General features: G+C 37.6%; 4 protein-coding genes across 4 annotated transcripts; 2 read left to right on the top strand and 2 right to left on the bottom strand.

Moving 5' to 3' along the window:
• The first annotated feature begins 432 nt into the window (after positions 1–432).
• Positions 433–6,806, top strand: RECQL3 (DEAD/DEAH box RNA helicase family protein). Its single transcript, XM_008244035.3, has 19 exons — positions 433–764; positions 906–1,016; positions 1,861–1,868; positions 1,962–2,045; positions 2,295–2,435; positions 2,546–2,580; positions 3,010–3,093; positions 3,294–3,382; positions 3,548–3,700; positions 4,087–4,183; positions 4,361–4,364; positions 4,489–4,638; positions 4,727–4,819; positions 4,900–4,965; positions 5,059–5,192; positions 5,294–5,388; positions 5,502–5,626; positions 5,903–6,009; positions 6,130–6,806. Exons 1-19 carry the CDS (start codon positions 611–613, stop codon positions 6,584–6,586), a joined length of 2,187 nt encoding a protein of 728 aa, XP_008242257.2. The 5' UTR covers positions 433–610; the 3' UTR covers positions 6,587–6,806.
• Positions 6,807–6,895: 89 nt separating this feature from the next.
• LOC103340603 (protein STRICTOSIDINE SYNTHASE-LIKE 4-like) lies at positions 6,896–9,971 on the bottom strand. Its single transcript, XM_008244034.3, has 6 exons — positions 9,673–9,971; positions 9,329–9,541; positions 9,024–9,091; positions 7,729–7,965; positions 7,499–7,631; positions 6,896–7,309 (listed from the first exon to the last, which is right to left on the bottom strand). The coding sequence occupies exons 1-6, from the start codon at positions 9,823–9,825 to the stop codon at positions 7,037–7,039; spliced, it is 1,077 nt and encodes a 358-aa protein (XP_008242256.2). The 5' UTR covers positions 9,826–9,971; the 3' UTR covers positions 6,896–7,036.
• Positions 9,972–10,627: 656 nt separating this feature from the next.
• LOC103340602 (uncharacterized) lies at positions 10,628–11,312 on the top strand. The gene has a single exon (XM_008244033.2). It carries the CDS (start codon positions 10,771–10,773, stop codon positions 11,230–11,232), a length of 462 nt encoding a protein of 153 aa, XP_008242255.1. The 5' UTR covers positions 10,628–10,770; the 3' UTR covers positions 11,233–11,312.
• A 2,021-nt stretch (positions 11,313–13,333) lies between these two features.
• Positions 13,334–17,694, bottom strand: ALDH7B4 (aldehyde dehydrogenase 7B4). Its single transcript, XM_008244032.3, is given in 16 exon segments — positions 13,334–13,626; positions 13,744–13,893; positions 14,000–14,097; positions 14,194–14,334; positions 14,449–14,564; positions 14,567–14,612; positions 14,767–14,943; positions 15,036–15,216; positions 15,468–15,513; positions 16,028–16,091; positions 16,220–16,242; positions 16,384–16,456; positions 16,637–16,768; positions 16,891–16,977; positions 17,145–17,281; positions 17,410–17,694. Coding segments are annotated over 15 exon segments (1,524 nt in total). The 5' UTR covers positions 17,280–17,281; positions 17,410–17,694; the 3' UTR covers positions 13,334–13,571.
• Positions 17,695–17,801: the final 107 nt, after the last annotated feature.

Here is a 17,801-nt window from a genome sequence, read left to right as displayed (position 1 = left end):
GTGATTTGAGCTTGTGACTTCTTCCAATATTAAGAATAGGAAAAGCATAATAATTAGAGCCCCACCACTGTATGTAGCCCCACCCCACCAATGTTTAGTTAGTAAGCCCTTGCATTGTATGTGATTGGGTCCCACATGTAAGTCATTCCGATTCGAGATTGTGAGTCTGCTCTAATATTAGTGATGAGATTAGTCAATCTCCATGTAAACTATTTTTCATAAATAAATAAATAAAGTTTAATAATTAGACTAACAACTAATTGATAAATAATTCATCATTTTCGTTATGTTACATGACATGAGTGAGAGTTTGGATCACATTGAAAGTGTTGATAGATTATAGTAGCTACTCCTACTAGCCATGCAACGACGTCGTAACGGCCCAGCATTTTGGCCCATATCAAATATCAACCTCTTCATTTTTTCCCATCAGTCTCTCTCCTCTCACAAAAATTTTGCTTCACGAATGACGACCAGATTGTGTCATCTGTGAAAAACGAAGAAGAATTCTTCTAATACAAAGTATCCAAGCAATTAGCTTTTTCGTTTTGAGGACAAATACTTGGCTTGCAATTTGGGTGGTGTTTGGTTACAAGGGGTAAGTGGAAAAATGAAGAAATCACCATTGCCGTTGCAAAATGCATGTGGCGGTAGTAAGAATCAGAGTCTGGGAAAGGAAGCTTTGGTGAAGCTATTGAGGTGGCATTTTGGGCATCCTGAATTCAGAGGCAAGCAATTGGACGCCATTGAAGCTGTCTTATCAGGTATATTGTACCTACATTTTCTTCATGCCTGGACAATCTCATTGTTTTTGCCTGTTTGGTTGCTCAGAAAGCGTGGGAAAATGTAAACACCTGACCTTGGCAAAACCCCATTTTCTTTTCTTTTTTTGCGTTTTCTTGCAGGAAGAGATTGCTTTTGTCTGATGCCAACTGGTGGCGGGAAGTCAATGTGTTATCAGATACCGGCCCTTGCCAAGAAAACTGGAATTGTGCTTGTTGTTTGTCCTTTAATAGGTGAATTAGATGTATAAATACATTTAGTGTTCGAAAAATCGGCCTAGGCGCTAGGAGGCCTGGGCGGGTTGGTGTTTTTATATAATTTTTTTTTTCCTGACTTTAAACCTCACGTTGCCTCTCTCTCCTCTGAGCCGTTGAGAGAGAGAGAGAGAGAGAGAGAGTTTGAGTCCGATACCGAGAGAGAGGGATATGGAGTGGAGGAAGAGTTAGACTTAGAGGCCTAGCCTTTCATTTCAAGTATTTTTCTTTGTAGTACTATTATATGCTTTATGCTTAACTTTTCTCTCATGTTTTATATCAATTATGGTAATTTATAATTTGTATATCCTTTTATTTTACATGATTTTGGTATAAATTTATAATTTATAATACAAAATAATTAAAAAGAAAAGAAACGCCTAGGCCCCGATTACTACTCTAGGCGCTAGGTCCTTCAGAAAACTTTGCTGAAGGGCTTCTGATGGGGCCTTACTTTGTGCTGCTTGAGCTTCTTCACTTAGCCTTTGGCTATGAACCTTATCCAGGGTTTTACAAAGTGTGAATGCAAAGATTGATGCTGATATCACAGAGTGGAAGGTGGCCAAGAACCAAAAAAAACTCTCTTAATTATCTGAGATGGATTGAGATGAATGTACTGGCTATTTTAGTATTAAAATTTTGTCAAATCTCTATAGTTCATGAACTTTGGTTATTTTGTATGAAAATTTTGTCAAATCACTATACTGCCTAGCGATTTTTCGAACACTGATAATTTTTTATGTTTTACATGTTTTAACAAATGAAAATACTTTGTGTAAATGCTTGGACTTGGCTCTAAGATTCTTATGCATTCTGTGTGCAGCTTTGATGGTAGGTAGGCCTACAACTGCTCTCCTGGACTTGTGGTAATTTTTGTACTCTGAGAATTGAGGTGTGGGATTTTCGCATTTTTTATTTGACCAGGAAAACCAGGTGATGGCATTGAAGGAGAAAGGAATTGCTGCTGAGTATCTCTCCTCGACTCAGGCAACCCAAACCAAAATTAAGGTTGAAGTTGGATTCACAATATAATCTCTTGCTTTGCATTAAAATGATTTTCACTGTGATGAAAACCTTTAGGTTTATTTATATAGTAGTTTATGCAGCTTTACTGAGCTTTATGAAGAAGCAGGAAGTTGTTTTTTGGTGATCACCTTACTTTGTATTAGTTCACTTTTATGGAGACTTCCTGCAGCATGCAAGCGTAAAAGCAATGACCCCTGATGAGAGTATTGATGTCTTTCTTTTGCATTTTAGATCCATGAAGACCTTGATTCTGGAAAACCATCTCTGAGGCTACTTTATGTGACTCCAGAACTGATTGCAACACCCGGATTTATGACAAAGCTGAGAAAGATTCACACGAGAGGGTTGCTAAATCTCGTTGCCATAGATGAGGTGTGAAGCTAAATTGTATGTGTACCCGTAGCTAGTATATGTGAACATTTGAGTTTTCTCCAGAAGTTTGAGATTTTGTGCATAAGTTCATCTCTCTTTTGAAATTTCAGGCACACTGCATCTCTTCATGGGGCCACGATTTCAGGTTTGTGAAACACATATATTTTAGCAACAATTGGTGTGTTTCACATTTATATTTATTATTTTGACCCAGACAATTTGGGGCTTCTAATTGATCTGAAACTCTAAGTGAATGTGATAACAAAACCAAAACTTTCTAAGAACCTTAATATGTGGTAGTAAAAGTCAGATGGCAGCATAATCCTTATCCCTCCGTCCTGTGTGCTAGTGATTCTATAGTTTCTTAAGATTTTCTTCTTTTCAATTCCTTTGAGATATGTACTGCTTGATTTTTTGACCTATTTGCCTCAACTTCCATATCATTATTATTTGTATAAAGTGAGAAATGGAGTGGTGGTAGTATTGATCTATATATAATATTGAAACTCTGACAATCAGGCAATCAGGTTCTTTCTTTTGGTTCTCTGTCTCCTTAATTGTTGTACTGAAACAGGCCTAGCTACCGAAAGCTGTCAACTTTAAGGAGCCACCTTCCAGGTGTACCAATATTGGCTTTAACAGCTACAGCCGTTCCTAAGTGAGTCTTTTACTACACTCTGCAGAGAAACTTAGCTCATAATTTGCAATGCCTCTGACATTTTTTGTCTTTCATTTTGGTTTTTTGCAAACGATGCATTGGTTTGTAGATTTAAAATTATTGAGCATCATTTTTTCTTTTAAAGTGAGAGGCGCTAACTATTGTATTTTCTTTAATCATCATATTGTTTTGTTCCGCAGAGTTCAGAAGGATGTGATAGAATCCTTATGTCTTCAGCACCCGTTAATCCTAAAATCTTCTTTCAATCGTCCTAATATACATTATGAAGGTGCACCCTGCTTCCCTGACTTGATTCACGTCCTGTTTGTGACGTCTCTTGGTAGTATTATACAAAGCTCGGGGAAGGATAGGAGTAGTTGTTAAATGTAACCTCTGCCATTACCTCACATCATGCACATATGGAGAAATCTGACCAGGTTTCTCTATAATGCAGTTCGATACAAAGATCTTTTAGATGATGTCTACGCTGATTTGTCTGATGTGCTAAAATCTAGCGGAGATGTCTGTGCAATTGTTTACTGCCTTGAACGTACAATGTGTGATGACTTGTCTGCTCATCTATCAAAAAATGGAATTTCATGTGCTGGTAAATCACTGTTTTTCATCGACACTTTATGGCCTATTCGGTAATGTTAATACTTTATTTCATTTAAAATAAATATGAAGAGATTGGAGATGTAGATGAGAGAGGAAGAATACTACAACAGTTTTTGAAATAAACAATTTTAAATGGTTTTCAGTTTTCAGTTTTGATTTTTTCTATTCTTCCTCCTCTCATCCTCACCTCTCTCTCTCTCTCTCTCTCTCTCTCTCTCTCTCACACACACACACACACACACACACACTTCTCTTCTCTCTTCCATTTTGTTTCCTTACTTAGTAAAATGTTAATAAATGGGCCACTAGTTATTGAATAGTAAATTCACCACTTTTGTATTAATAAAAAAATTGGCTTCCTTTTGCTACTTTCAGCTTATCATGCAGGGTTGAATGATAAACTACGGAGCTCTGTCTTAGATAATTGGATTTCTTCTAAGATACAAGTTGTTGTGGCAACAGTGGCTTTTGGGTATGATTGTATATATAACTTAAACATTTTTCTTCTTGCCTTTTGTGAAAAAAAATTATCTTATTGCCCCCAGCTCATGATTGGGATTGTGATGTCCTTGCCTCTTTTCTTTCTATATTTGTGCTTGGAGCTTGTTCTGGTGCATGCACAGTAATTGAGCTATTGGTTTCCCTTCAGGATGGTATGAAACTGAATTACTGTTTGTTTAAAAGAAATCTTACTTTTTTTTCTTTTTTTTTTTGGTTCAACTCTCCAGTTGGAGATAATGTTTGGCATAATGTAATGTGGCTCTGGTTAATTTAAAGGGTATAGATAGAAAAGATGTCAGAATTGTTTGCCATTTTAATATTCCCAAGTCAATGGAAGCCTTCTACCAAGAGTCGGGTAGAGCTGGTCGTGATCAACTACTCTCCAGAAGCCTGTTATACTACGGAATCGATGATTGCAAAAGAATGGTTGGTTTAATAACACTGCTTACTTCGATGCCTGTATACGCTTAGTTCCATTGTTCACTTTAGTCTCTTTCAATTGATTATATTGTAGAAATTTATTCTAAGCAATGCTGATAACAAGAAGTCAAAGGCCTCAAACTCACAGGAAGAGTTGTCAAAAAAAACCTTGACCGACTTCCAGCAGGTGACACCAATAACTTGTATAATGTTTGAATGAATTTACATAATTGATGTTTATTGGAATCTGAATTGAAACACATGTAGATGGTCGAGTATTGTGAGGTTTCTGGATGCCGTAGGAGAAAAATTCTTGAGACTTTTGGTGAAAAGGTAGTATAACCTACTGAAACTTTTGCTTCATATGTTTCTAGAATGCAATATCAATGCTCCAGAAGAGCTAATTACTGACATAATTCGAAACAGGTGCCTGCATCACTATGTGGAAAAACATGTGATGCCTGCAAACATCCAAACTTAGTGGCCAAGTATTTGGAGGAGCTTGCAAATACTTGTATCGTCCGGCAAAAGTTTGGTTCATCTCGAATTTTTATGAGCAGGTGGTCTATTTTTATTTAGTGCTGATATTTGCAGTGTTATTTAAATTCTTTCATGTCAATGTAACTAGGCGCATGCTTATTCATTATTGTCTGACTCTCAGCTCTTCAGATACGATTAATGAAGTTCGAACCTCTGAATTCTGGAATCGTGATGATGAAGAAAGTTGTTCTGAGGACGACATATCTGATTCTGATGGTATTTTATTTACCCCAAAAAAAAAAATCTATTTTTTCTTTTTTGGGGTTGTGGGGTGGGGCAGGAGGTATGGTAATTCGTGTATCTCATTCACTCTTTTCATCAAATGCCAGATGGTCTTGCAGTCAAGAACCTTGCCAGGTCAAAGTTGCCAAAAAAGTTGGGAATCAGTGAAAAAATTGAGTGCTTGCAGCGTTTAGAAGAAAGATATTACCCGGATAAATCTTCTGATAAGCAGGTTCTTTCTGACATACTGAATGGTCTTGCAATTAGAAGTTTTAGAATTTCATATGTGCCCTAACGTTCTTTATGTGCTTTAAGAACCATTAGTTGCTGGATCCGCCACTTGATAGTATGATTGCCATCCAAGTGGCAATTGACATGTTAGCTAACTTGCTAAAAAACTGCTGTACATTCACTGTTCATATATATATGATTTATAAGGGTAGATATAAAATAATCTCCACTTAGACCTTTAACCCTGAACAACTATTATTGCCTAATTTGACCACAGATAAATAAACCAGAGAAGAATGCTATATCTGATACGCTGAGGGAAACAAGCAAGCAAAGATTACAAAATGCTCTCAAGCAGGCTCAGCAGCGGCTTGGTAACTTGAAGTAAGCTCATTGCAACAAACCAGTTAACCACTTGAGACATTAATTTTTCTCCCAACAATGGAACTATCCTTCTTTTGTGAGTAATCTGGAGGTCCTCTAAGTTGAAAATCTTCTATGCAGGATTGAAGTGGAAAAATCAGCCTCTTTTCTCGAAAATGAGTGTTACAACAAATATGGGAAAACTGGGAAATCTTTTTATTATTCTCAAGTGGCAAGTACAGTGAGGTGGCTATCATCTGCAGATTATACTGGCTTAACTAATCGCCTTGGCACCATTAACAGTTCCCTATCAGACGATGCTCCGCCTGAAACAGAACCTCCTGCAGCACAATCACCTTTGGCGGAGGGACCAACAGAAATTAACAGCAGTGATTTCCATGATAGTGTTAGATCAGAAACTTCTGTAGCTGTGTCACCAACGGAAATTGCTTCCCCAAGTACAAGGCTGCCACCAATTCCATCCTTCTCACAGTTTATCAACACCAGAAAGACAAAAGACAACAGATCAAGTGCATCAGAAAAGAAATCACCAAATGGAGTTCAGAAGAACCTAGAGAAAAGAATGAGGTTGCAGTAGGTTGAATATCTTGGTTCTTTTATTTTAATTTTTTTGAGGAAACTGGGCATACAGATACTTCGCAATTTCTTCTTATTGTCAATAGCTGATCTTCAGCAGTTATTTCCTTGTAGTGTTCAAAACCCAGCTATAAAATCTAACATGTGGGAGAGGCATGTATATCTGGTTATGGTTATTTAGATTCTATCACAAAAAATCACAAATTGGATTTACCGTTTTACACCGTGATGGCAAAGAATTTAAGCATTTCTTTCTTGTCTATGAATTCAGGGGATTCATCTCATTAACCTTCTTCCTTTGGGAAACTGATACGAAAGGTTGGCTGAGATATAACTAAAGCTTACTACAGAAAGAGCATTAAAAAATAAGCTTGGTTTGTGAAACAATCCATTCGTCCTATTGCCTCTTATTCATTTTGGTTCATGCTAGTGATGCTAGCAATTAGGTAATTTATGCATCTTTGAGTGGCAACTTGCCAATGAAATTGGTGTGCAGGCTTCCCAAGTAAAGATGATCCTCAAATTCCAAAGCATTTGTCACAAACGACATCACGCTTCCATCTGGATCCTCAAGCTTCTTCACAATCTTACCATCAGCTGCCACATTCACCGCCATAGCTTTTGTGCGCAAGCCACTGACTAGTTCAGTCAATTTCCGAGATGATGCTATCAAGTGTTTGGCTGCTTTGGAGGTGTGGACAAACTCCAGCCCTTCTGTAGTCAACTGTGTCATGCATCCAAACATGTCATTCTAGTTGGTATATGCTCTACCAAAAATTTTTGGGAAAGATGTGGCACTGTCACATTGCGTTATACTATATGTATAACCACCATGTGACATTGTAACAGTCACACCGAAGAATTTCTCGTGGTTCAATAAATAAAAAGATGAACTTAATTAAGGTTGTATTACCTGAAGTAGAGCGATCCAGAAAGATCCATCTGGGGCAAGATTGATGTTGTCAGGTCCACCAGGAAGGTTCTCAATGAATATCTCTGTCTTCCCTTTGTTCTCTCCCTTCAGCCAATGCCTTTGGCACCTAAATCTGACCCATAAACGCAATATTATTACATGATAATTTGGTTTAAGTTTTTCCTAACTGATGAATGAGCAAGAAGTGTTAGTCACATCATCAAGCTTACTTCCATGTTTCACAGACCACCAGATAATCTTGGTCTTTGGACACTGCAACTCCATTAGCAAAACCCAAATTATCAAGTAGGATTGAAGTCTCCCCTGATGAAGGATCGTACTTGAGGAGCTGCCCATGTGGTTTTGCCTCTAGCACATCTAGATACCAATCATGGAGTCCAAATTTGGTGCTTGCAACACTAAAATATAGACTGCCATCTGATGCCTCAATCACATCATCTGCAAATCTGATTTCAACATGAATACAATAAGGCTAGCCACACTTAGATATCAAACTCATGACAAATAAATTTTCACATCCATAATACTACATTCAATCTATTCATTTATGTCAACGGATCTAGCCCAGTGGAAACTTGTAGAGCAGTGGTCTCGAGTTTGAACCCTCAAGTGGCACCTTGGTAGAGTGCTTGAGAAACTCTCATTCATTTGTAGTTAGACTATTGCTTATATTAAAAAAAAAAAACATCTTTTCATTTATTGGGCCATGCGTTTATTTTCAACTGTTACCAAATCTATTGGGCTTATTTTGTGATAAGAAGCACATGCATCCTTCGTTACTGGGTCAGAGAGTTGTGGACCCAGGATCCCTTTGGGTCCACTGGTACCTCCATGAAAAACACGGGTGGAATATTTGTGGGGTTCGTACCAACATGGTCTTATTGAACCATGTTTTTGCATTTCTATTGGATATGCTTTGGCAGAAGAGAGTTAATGCATCAGACAAAAACACAGGCTGCTATCAAAGAAAAAAATCTCAGATTAAATGTCCAAACAAAACCCTAAAGAAAAAGTACCAAACTTTAATTGCAACAGCCATGGATTCATATCGAATACCAACAGACCATGATGTGCATGACATGTAGCAATCGGTCCCAAATTTATTTATTTTTTGGACGAAATCGGTCCCAATATAAAACCAAAATGAGAAAAAAGATTCCTCACAGTACCATCGCTAGATGGTACAAATCCCAATTTCGTGAGGAAACTGCCACACCTCACAACAGAAGATGGCCTATTGGATTGTTCTGTTCTGTGTCACATCAGAAAATATTTGGCATGGCTTGCACATGGCTCTTTTTCAAGTGAGCGCATTGATTTCTCCAGCCATTTTCCACAGTTGGATGAAATCACAGCCAACTTGTGTTCATGTAGTTTTTATCTGAAGGTTAAATCAATTGATTTGCAGCTTTTTGCACATTTCAAGAACGAAAAATTATCTGACTACACATGCAGTCAGAAACATGTTATACCATATTGGTCTTTATAGTGTACCTCCTCTTACCTTATTTTGGACCCATTAACATGTGAAGTGAGAAGCTTGACACCATTTTCAGTAATTTTAAGCAAACCCTGCACAAATCACAGTAACATGCAGAAAAATAAGCAGAAAAACTTACTTGTAACTGTCCGGTCAATAACACAATGACGCATGAAAAAATTATCTCATATGTCATTGTATTATTAACCGGAATAGCAAAAAGTGTTATTCTCGTTGCAATGAAAGTCTTTTTCGAAAAATAAGATTAGAGTGCTCGGCTTTAACCAGGCCATAGGCATATACAAGGGGATAAGAGGGGGTGCTCTTACCTCTTCAGTATCACATGCAACAACATCACCTTCCTTGGTGATTGTGATCCCAAGTACTGTATCACTGTTCACCCTTTTCCAGTTCTCCCAGTTACCATTTTTGTGAAGCCTTTTGATCCAACCATCTCTTGTAGCTGTATATATTGTCCCTTCTTTGTCCACATCAACATCTTCTGGTTTCAGAAGTACCCCGTCCCCAAGTTTGATCACTTTCTACAGAAACCCAAAAAGGAGAAAGAAAAAGACAAAGCAATGAACTAATGATAACAAGCAGAGTAATTAAACAGACAAACATAAAGATAATCACAAAGTTAAAGGTTATTAACACAAACTTGAAGCTTCACCTGCAATATGTTGTTTTTAGGAAGATGGGAAGCAGAAGATGGTGGAGGCAGGTGAAGTGAGACTGGGGATATTGGGGAGGAGAAGTAGATTTGAAGAGTGAATGCAAGCAAACATGCCAGAACAAATGAGGTTAGCAAATGCCTGAGAGCCATGGGACCACTTTTCTGCAGTGAGGTGTGTTTGCTTTTGCCGGAAGAAGATTAATATGGATGAGAATGTTGCCAATATTGTGAAACATTCACCTTGCTGTCTGAGTTAATTTGTGGCTGAAAATTGCAGCTGTCAGGAAGATAGAGAAGCCAGTGAGTGACTCTGAATTATCGAGTCTCACTAAAACTTATTATTATTTTCCTTTTCAATTAATCATGATGAAGAAGAGAGAGAGTCTCTCTCATGTTTCAAATGTGTTTAGGATAAGGGTTATCTATTCAGTGGTCATGTTACTGTCAAATCGACCGCAACATCTTCCTGGGAACATCATATGATTGAGAGTTTTGGGGAAATCTAACCATCTCAAATTGCTAGAAGAAGAATTCAAAGATGGTAGGGAAACTGACTTTGAGAAAATTTAGCTGCTTCTAATTAGAATATTCTTTCTTTCTAATGGGTTTAAACTCTCCTTTAATCCAATATATTAAATATATATTTGTTTTAAATGAAGTCTTGATGGAGTTTTGTTTTCCATGCCAAACATGTCCTAATAAAATAGGCCCAAAAGTTCAATGATTGGGATATATTGAATGTATTTATTTACCCAATACTGGCAAAAACCAAAAAAGAGGTAGTTACCAAAATAATGACCTTGAGTCTCATAAATTCCCCCATGACCCAGTGTTCACCTAATGACACAAAATGATGCAAATCCATTTTTGGCCCCTGGCTAAATGCTAAATAGTAAAAAAATCCATGACACAAACCCCTTTTTTATAGCAACACTTTAATTACAAGAAATCCAAATAACTTAGACTTCTACTCTCTCCCCCCTTCTCCTCCTCCCACAGCACAAAGAAACACACATAAAAACACACACAGAGAGTCTTAGAGAGAGAGAGAGAGAGAGAGAGAGAGAGAGAGAGTTCAATGTTCTGCTTCATTCCATGGCTCTTACAACAAGTTCAGAGTCTCATTCAACCTCTACAAAACCAACCCCAACTCCTCCACCAATCGAAGTCGAGTGTGTGAAATGCGACTCTTGTGGGTTCACGGAGGATTGCACCCTTGCATACATCTCACGAGTCCGGGAGCGTTACCAGGGCCGTTGGATATGTGGGCTCTGCGTTGAGGCCGTGAAAGATGAAGTCTTGAGATCAGATAGGCTCATCTCCACCGAAGAAGCACTGAACCGCCACATAAATTTTTGCAGGAAGTTCAGATCATCAAGTCCTCTGCATAAAGAAACAGAGCACCCCATCTTTGCCATGGGTCGGGTTTTCAGGCGGAGCTTGGATACTCCGAGAGCTCTCAGGTCAAATTCTAGCTCTTCTCTTGATGGTGTCGAAAGTGTTCGCGGCCCAGCGCTTGTTCGTTCAGGAAGTTGCTTCTCTTCTCTGTCAAGGTGAATGGTTAGAGCAAACTTTGCAGGTACATATGAAACAGAGGAACTCTGTTTTTTTCTTAGATATGATAACAAATTGGGTAATTTTGGCTGTTTTTTTTTTTTTGCTCTAATGGATTGATCTTAATGGATTTTTAAGATAATTGCTGAGATAACTAATATGACTGATCTAAGATTGTTTGTTTCTCTAGACTTTTTCAATGTATATATTCCATAATTTAATTTGCTTCAAATAAATTCTTTTCTTTTCTTTTTCATTTTGTTTCTCTAGAGTTTGTACATTGTTTTGTTGTTTGAAGGAACATGAATGACATGGTTGTGTGATCAAGGTCAAGGTACATGAATTATACAAAAGGGTTGACAAATTAATGGAAATAAATCTAGCACCATTAACTGAGTGTATATAGGGTCTGGTTCCTGTATACAAATTCATGAAAGTGATGCCACTGCATTTTCCCTTTTATTCTGGTGTAATTACTAATTAGCTGGTTTCTTTCCTGTTTCAGTCATGCCCAGTTGTGTAAAATGGCTTATTTGAAAACAAACAAAAAAGAGAAAAAAAGGTAAGAGAGAATTCAGAAACACAGAATGAAATTGCTGAGAAATTTCCCATAAAGAAATAAGGAAAGCAATTGTTATGCTATTTGATCCAAAACCACCAAGTTCACCCTTGCAAACTTCTGTTCCAATCCACTCTCCCTCAATGCGGCAAAGTGATGAACACATTATGTGTTGATATTCAGTCAGCCAATATAAAGACAACACCACTTTCCACTTCTACCATGTGTTGTGCCACTAGACTGTCTTTCTGGAAGGAAGTCTCTGGATATTTCTTCCAGGTCTGAACACTTAGAATATATCGCATCTGACAAGAAAAAATACACGATCTGTGGGACAGCCTGATTGTCACCGAATGCATTCACTCGGGTCAGGTTCAAGGTTTTTTTCTTCTTCTGATTTTTGTGTTTTAAAAGTCAAAACAACTCGAGTGAATGCAGTCGGTTATTTGAAATTTTAATAATGTTACCGACTAACTATTAATTTAGTGATATTTCTCTGTCTTCTGTGATACTGCTTCATTCTTAATGTCACTAGGCATCTGTTTGATTTCAGAAAGACTTGGCATCAATCACAGAAGAAGTTTCTGTTGGGCAATTAAACCTATGATAAAACTATGTCCTCTTTTTTCAAGTGCTAAATTAATCATGGCCCTAATATTCTTCACTCTACCATGCCACTGCATTAGAATGGATTATGACAGTTCATAATCTATTAAACCGTCCACGATTTGACATAAGATATTATGGAAGTTCGGTGGCCCCGCATTTGACAACAAAGGGGTCAACAATATACATAGAAACAGTTCAGCCATTGATGCTAGCGTTTAGCATGAGCGTTACACACCATGTGACGGTGCACTGTCACATTATAATATTATATAATGTACATATGCATGTAATAATTTCAAAGTATTCCTTCCAAGTGGTAAAACAGTTCAGACACATTTTCATTACCATCTATAGCATTTGACCGAAAGAAGAAGATGACTCGATCGACAAAGAGCCTTCCTTGCTAAAAACAGAAATGCTCTGCACTTCTGCTCGAGCAATTTGCAAGGAAGCTGTCCCCTTTTTCATGGTCACCTAGTTTATCCGTTCACATTAACTGGCAGTTTTTTTTATTTTCTTACCTATCACCGGTTGTATACGACTAGTGGTCGACAATTTTCATAGTGGTACAAATTATCTGTTACCATCAACTAGCATAATTTTTCTTACCTATCGCCGGTTGTACACGACCAATGCTCAAAGGATCATCAGAGATATCTTGGCCAAGGCACGAAGGTATTTCAGTGCTTGCCCTGTCAGTCTTGGTAACATAATAAGATGAGCAAGCCAGAACTAGTAGATGGATTGAGTTAGTGAAAAGGTCAAGACTTTCAGACAGGTCGAAGTTTAAGGTTGTCATTCGTAGCTATCTTATCTAAGTTTGTCAGGACCCCAACAGGGTTATCAACTTGCACTATAAAACATCTGTTGGGCCCTTTTCTTGGATACGAGCCGAAAAGCAAAAGCACAAATGCCGCAAACCAACAAGCCAAACCATTCAGAAATTGACTGCTTTTATTTCTCAACAAAGATGAAGAAAGTTCCAATTTATTTATCAAGATTAGAAATCTGGCATCAGCATCATAAACGTCATAAACATCTGTTCAGGTTTCCTTTGGCACATTCAAGCTGGCAGGCTACTCGTAACCTTGACAGCAGACTCTGCTGAACGTACCTTCCTTGACCTGTCATGAACTCGAAATCATACTGAGCATTGCCGGGAAGTCTGGTTCACTTAACCAAAATTTATACCTTGAGCAAGTGGTAGTTCACTCCCATAATTGATCGTACTGTAAACGATAGAAAGCATTCAAGTTATTGATGAAATATCCATGTACACAGTCCAACAATCAATGCAGATATGCAAGACAGGATTCGAGCAAATCAGAAAGTGTCACAAAGATTACCATGTCGAACGTCTCATGTATTGCTTCCAGGAGTCACTTCCTGCTTCACGACCACCGCCGGTTGCCTTTTCTCCGCCAAAGGCACCACCAATCTCAGCTCCATTAGTAGGTATATTTACATTCACTATACCACAATCACTACCATGTGGCCTGCATCATATTTGAATGAAAACAATTAAACACTGTAGTTTGAAATGTTCATTTGTCATGAAACCAGTGTCACTTTCTAGGGTCGTTGCCCACTTTAGAAACTCACCCAATCCATTTAAAAATAGTTTCTGGCTTGCTTGTGAAGACTGAACTACTCAATCCTTGTGGTACCGAATTGTTCAGTTCAATTGCTTCTTCAAGAGCCTGCATATTTTGAAACAAAAAGTTGCAACATTTTATCCGAGAAGAAAGGTATAATAAACAATAATGCAAGAGAAACCTTTAATAAGTTAAGACTACCTTAATTTTCATAACATAGAGAACTGGGCCAAACAATTCTTCTTTCACCACAGAGGCATCTGAAGAAATCTCGACAATTGTCGGTTGTACAAAATTGCCATCTGACTCTATAACCGATCCGCCTGTAAGGATCTTCCCCCCCTGAATAAGTAAATTACAACATGTAAGACATGAGAATCTTTTTTTGCTCTGGGGTTGAGTGTGAGTGTGTGTGTGTGTGTGTGTGCATGCTTCTCCAAAAGACATAGAACATGCCTGAGATTTTATGGTTGAAATCCCCTTCTCAAAGTTCTCTCTCGAAGCCTGAGTATGTACTGGCCCGACTAGAGTTCCCTTCTCCAAAGGATCCCCAATTTTGACTTGCTTGTAAGTCCAACTAGTTGATCCAATACACTTTGATATATACTTTCGTGAAGATACTGCACTCCAGTGAAGCCATATGAACACAAATTTGTACATTTTATTTTCAAGCGAAAAAATAAAAGCAAAGCAAAGAAAAACCATGGGGAAAGAAAGTTTAATTCTATAACCACATCAAATCACAAAATGGAATTTTAAAGGATAAATAGTTACCAATCTGCGGCACGTTGTGCAGCGCTGACCAGCAGTACCAACAGCAGCAAACAAGATAGAACGCACTGCCAGCCCAATGTTGGCATCATCCATAACAATTAAGGCATTGTTTCCACTTAATTCAAGTAAGCATTTACCAAACCTCTCATTGACAATCTTTTGCACCTTCGAACCTACCTATATTTGGTAATGTGAAAGATAAGCTTGGTGTCATGGTGATGGGGAGAAAAGCAAAAATTTAAAAAGGCACAAGTACACGACCAGTGTACCTTTGAGCTTCCAGTGAATGAAACCAGGGGTATCCGTGTGTCTTTTGCTATTGCTTCACCAATTTCAGCTCCCCCACAGAAAGAGGTGAATATAGCACTTGGCAAGTTATTTTTTTCAAGAACTTCAGCAATTAGCTTTGTCACAGCAATAGTTACCAATGGAGTTGTTGGTGCACCCTTCCTACAATGCATAAACATCACAAGCAACCACTCTATTATAAAACCTGTATATCTTTTAACAAAATAATATAATAAAACTCAATAGATTTATAAAATATGTTATATTAACTTACTTAAGATATCTCGTAGTATAAAAGTGAATCAGTCAAGATATTGTGAGTACACTTAAATACCTATATTATGCTCTGAATTACTGAATTGAAAAATTGATCAAAACTCCAATTCTGAAATCAGGAGCACTTATAAACTTACCATACAACACAGTTACCGCAGACTAATGCAATGCAGGCGTTCCATCCTAAATCACCAAATAAAGAAAGAAGTATGGTTGGAAATCTTGCAGTTTAAAATTTATAACGCATTCAGTGAATTACAGTGACAAATAAAGCACATCTTTAATAAACAAATTACTTTTCAATATATCCTTCTGCTCCTTAATTATGTATTATAATTATATGTTATACAGTGACAATGACAAGGTTTCCATGGCGCACAGAGGATTACTGCACTGATAAACAAGTGAACGAAACAACAATCAGTGAAGATCATTGCAGCTATGAAATGCCAAGATCATTGTTGACAGATAGCTAAGGCATATTTGCTTAGGGTAGAATATATGATAGTGGATGCTTCTAAGTTCTAAAATTTCACAGTAAATAAAAAAAGCAAGATCGATGCTGACACTAAATCCTCAATTTCTTGGATGCTTTAACGCACAATAGATCCAGCGTCATGATAGTTGTACATAATAACAAAGCAGCTGTTTAACTTATGTTTCAGGCCTGTGAAGACAAAACAGAACAAGAACCCACCAAGAACAGCACATGGGAAATTGAAAGCAGTGATGACACCAACTACCCCCAATGGATTCCAGACCTGTGGTGTATAAAAATGCACACGTTAAATGCACCAAAATCAATCTGAATCACGTAAAAGAAAATGGTCAAAGTTCTAATAGTATTATACAAATTGATCAAGGTTCGAGGTAAGATCTAGTAATGCACCTCAAACATCATATGATTTGGACCTGCAAACAAAACGCAGACAAGGGCCTATTATGTTGATTTAGCAACCAGATATTCATTGTGGAGCTTCTAAAATTTCATGAAGCAATTCAAAAGAGGAGGATAAAATAAAAATTAGCAAGAAATACAAATTTTGAGCTTACGTTCGGAAGGTACGATAGATCCATTCAGTTGTCGGCTCAGTCCAACAGCATAATCACACATATCAATAACTTCCTGCAAAAAGTAGTGGTCAGGACTTCAAAATTTTAAAAAAGATTATGCCTACAAGAAGGGTAACTGAAAATTCCATCTTAACACTAAAGGGCAACAATAGCGAACTTCTTCAAAAGCTCATTCACAACTCAACAGATGAATAAGATAAGAAATTTTAACTAAGGTATCATTTTGTCATACCTGAACTTCCCCAATTCCTTCAGCAAGTATTTTTCCCATCTCGAGGGACACAAGCCTACCCAGATGCTGCAATTTCTCTCTTAATGCGTCTCCTATTTGCCTAACAATCTCACCTCTTTTTGGTGCTGGGAGCTGCACCAAAAATATATTAACTTTGTAAAATAAAGACATGTCTAAAGCATACAAATTTCACACAGTAACTCTGAGTTGTAACTTGTGATGTATCAAAAGTAATGAAAATAACAAGAACTGACACTCTTCCATGTCTTGGCTGCTTCATTGCAGGCACGCAAGCCCTCCTCATAATCTTCTATAGACACTTCCGTGACTTTAGCAATTTGCTAACATCCAAATGCACAAAAAAGATATTAGAAACATTGAAATTCTGGGTTTGCGTGATTGAACTCAAATCTTCAAGTTCTTCTTATCAAAATTATATCTTTATATAGCAGAAAAGAAAAAATCAATCATCGATGAAGAAAATGGAGATTAAAAATAAGTTTCAAACCTGATTGTTAGAAGGGTTAACAGTAGAGATAACTGGGCCACTTGCCTTCCACTTGCCATTGATGAAGCCACCAGGATTCTCGGGACCCAGACCGATCTCGCTTAGAAACTCATACTCTTTCTCGGCAAAACCCATCTCTGCATATTCAATATCTCTGTGTATTAGGATTCATTACATCAAAACAAAACAAGAAATAAACGAAGAAGAAGAAGATCGAGAAGAGCACATCAATACATGAGATGATCAGAAGTTGAAAATCAATTACCGGAGGCCAGACAATGATAAGTGGATAGCTTATGAGAAGCGATGGATAAAATGATTGAAATTAGTGAGTTAGAGTGGCTAATTTACTGCTGGGTTTGTTCGTATAAAGTGGAGAGTGCTATAGCGTCACGCCACAGTTATATATAATCATTATCTTCCAAAAAGATCGACACATGTCAAGCACAAACGTAAATTGGGTTGCGTGATCATCACATGTTGAGTATACAAACATGAGTTCACTGGTGGATGGATATATATATATATGAAAATCAAAGATTTGACCAAATCCACAATGGCCATATGAGTTTTATACGGACATGAATGCACCTGTTAGTTACTAAGCTAACCAGGCCCCAGCTCACATGCTAGCTGACTGAGCTACCATATCACATG

Source organism: Prunus mume, linkage group LG8, assembly GCF_029339155.1.
Source record: "Prunus mume cultivar Tortuosa linkage group LG8, ASM2933915v1, whole genome shotgun sequence".
Classification (NCBI taxonomy): Eukaryota; Viridiplantae; Streptophyta; class Magnoliopsida; order Rosales; family Rosaceae; genus Prunus; species Prunus mume.
The sequence above is the reverse complement of the archived record's forward strand: the minus strand, read 5'-3'. Positions and strand labels throughout refer to the sequence as shown.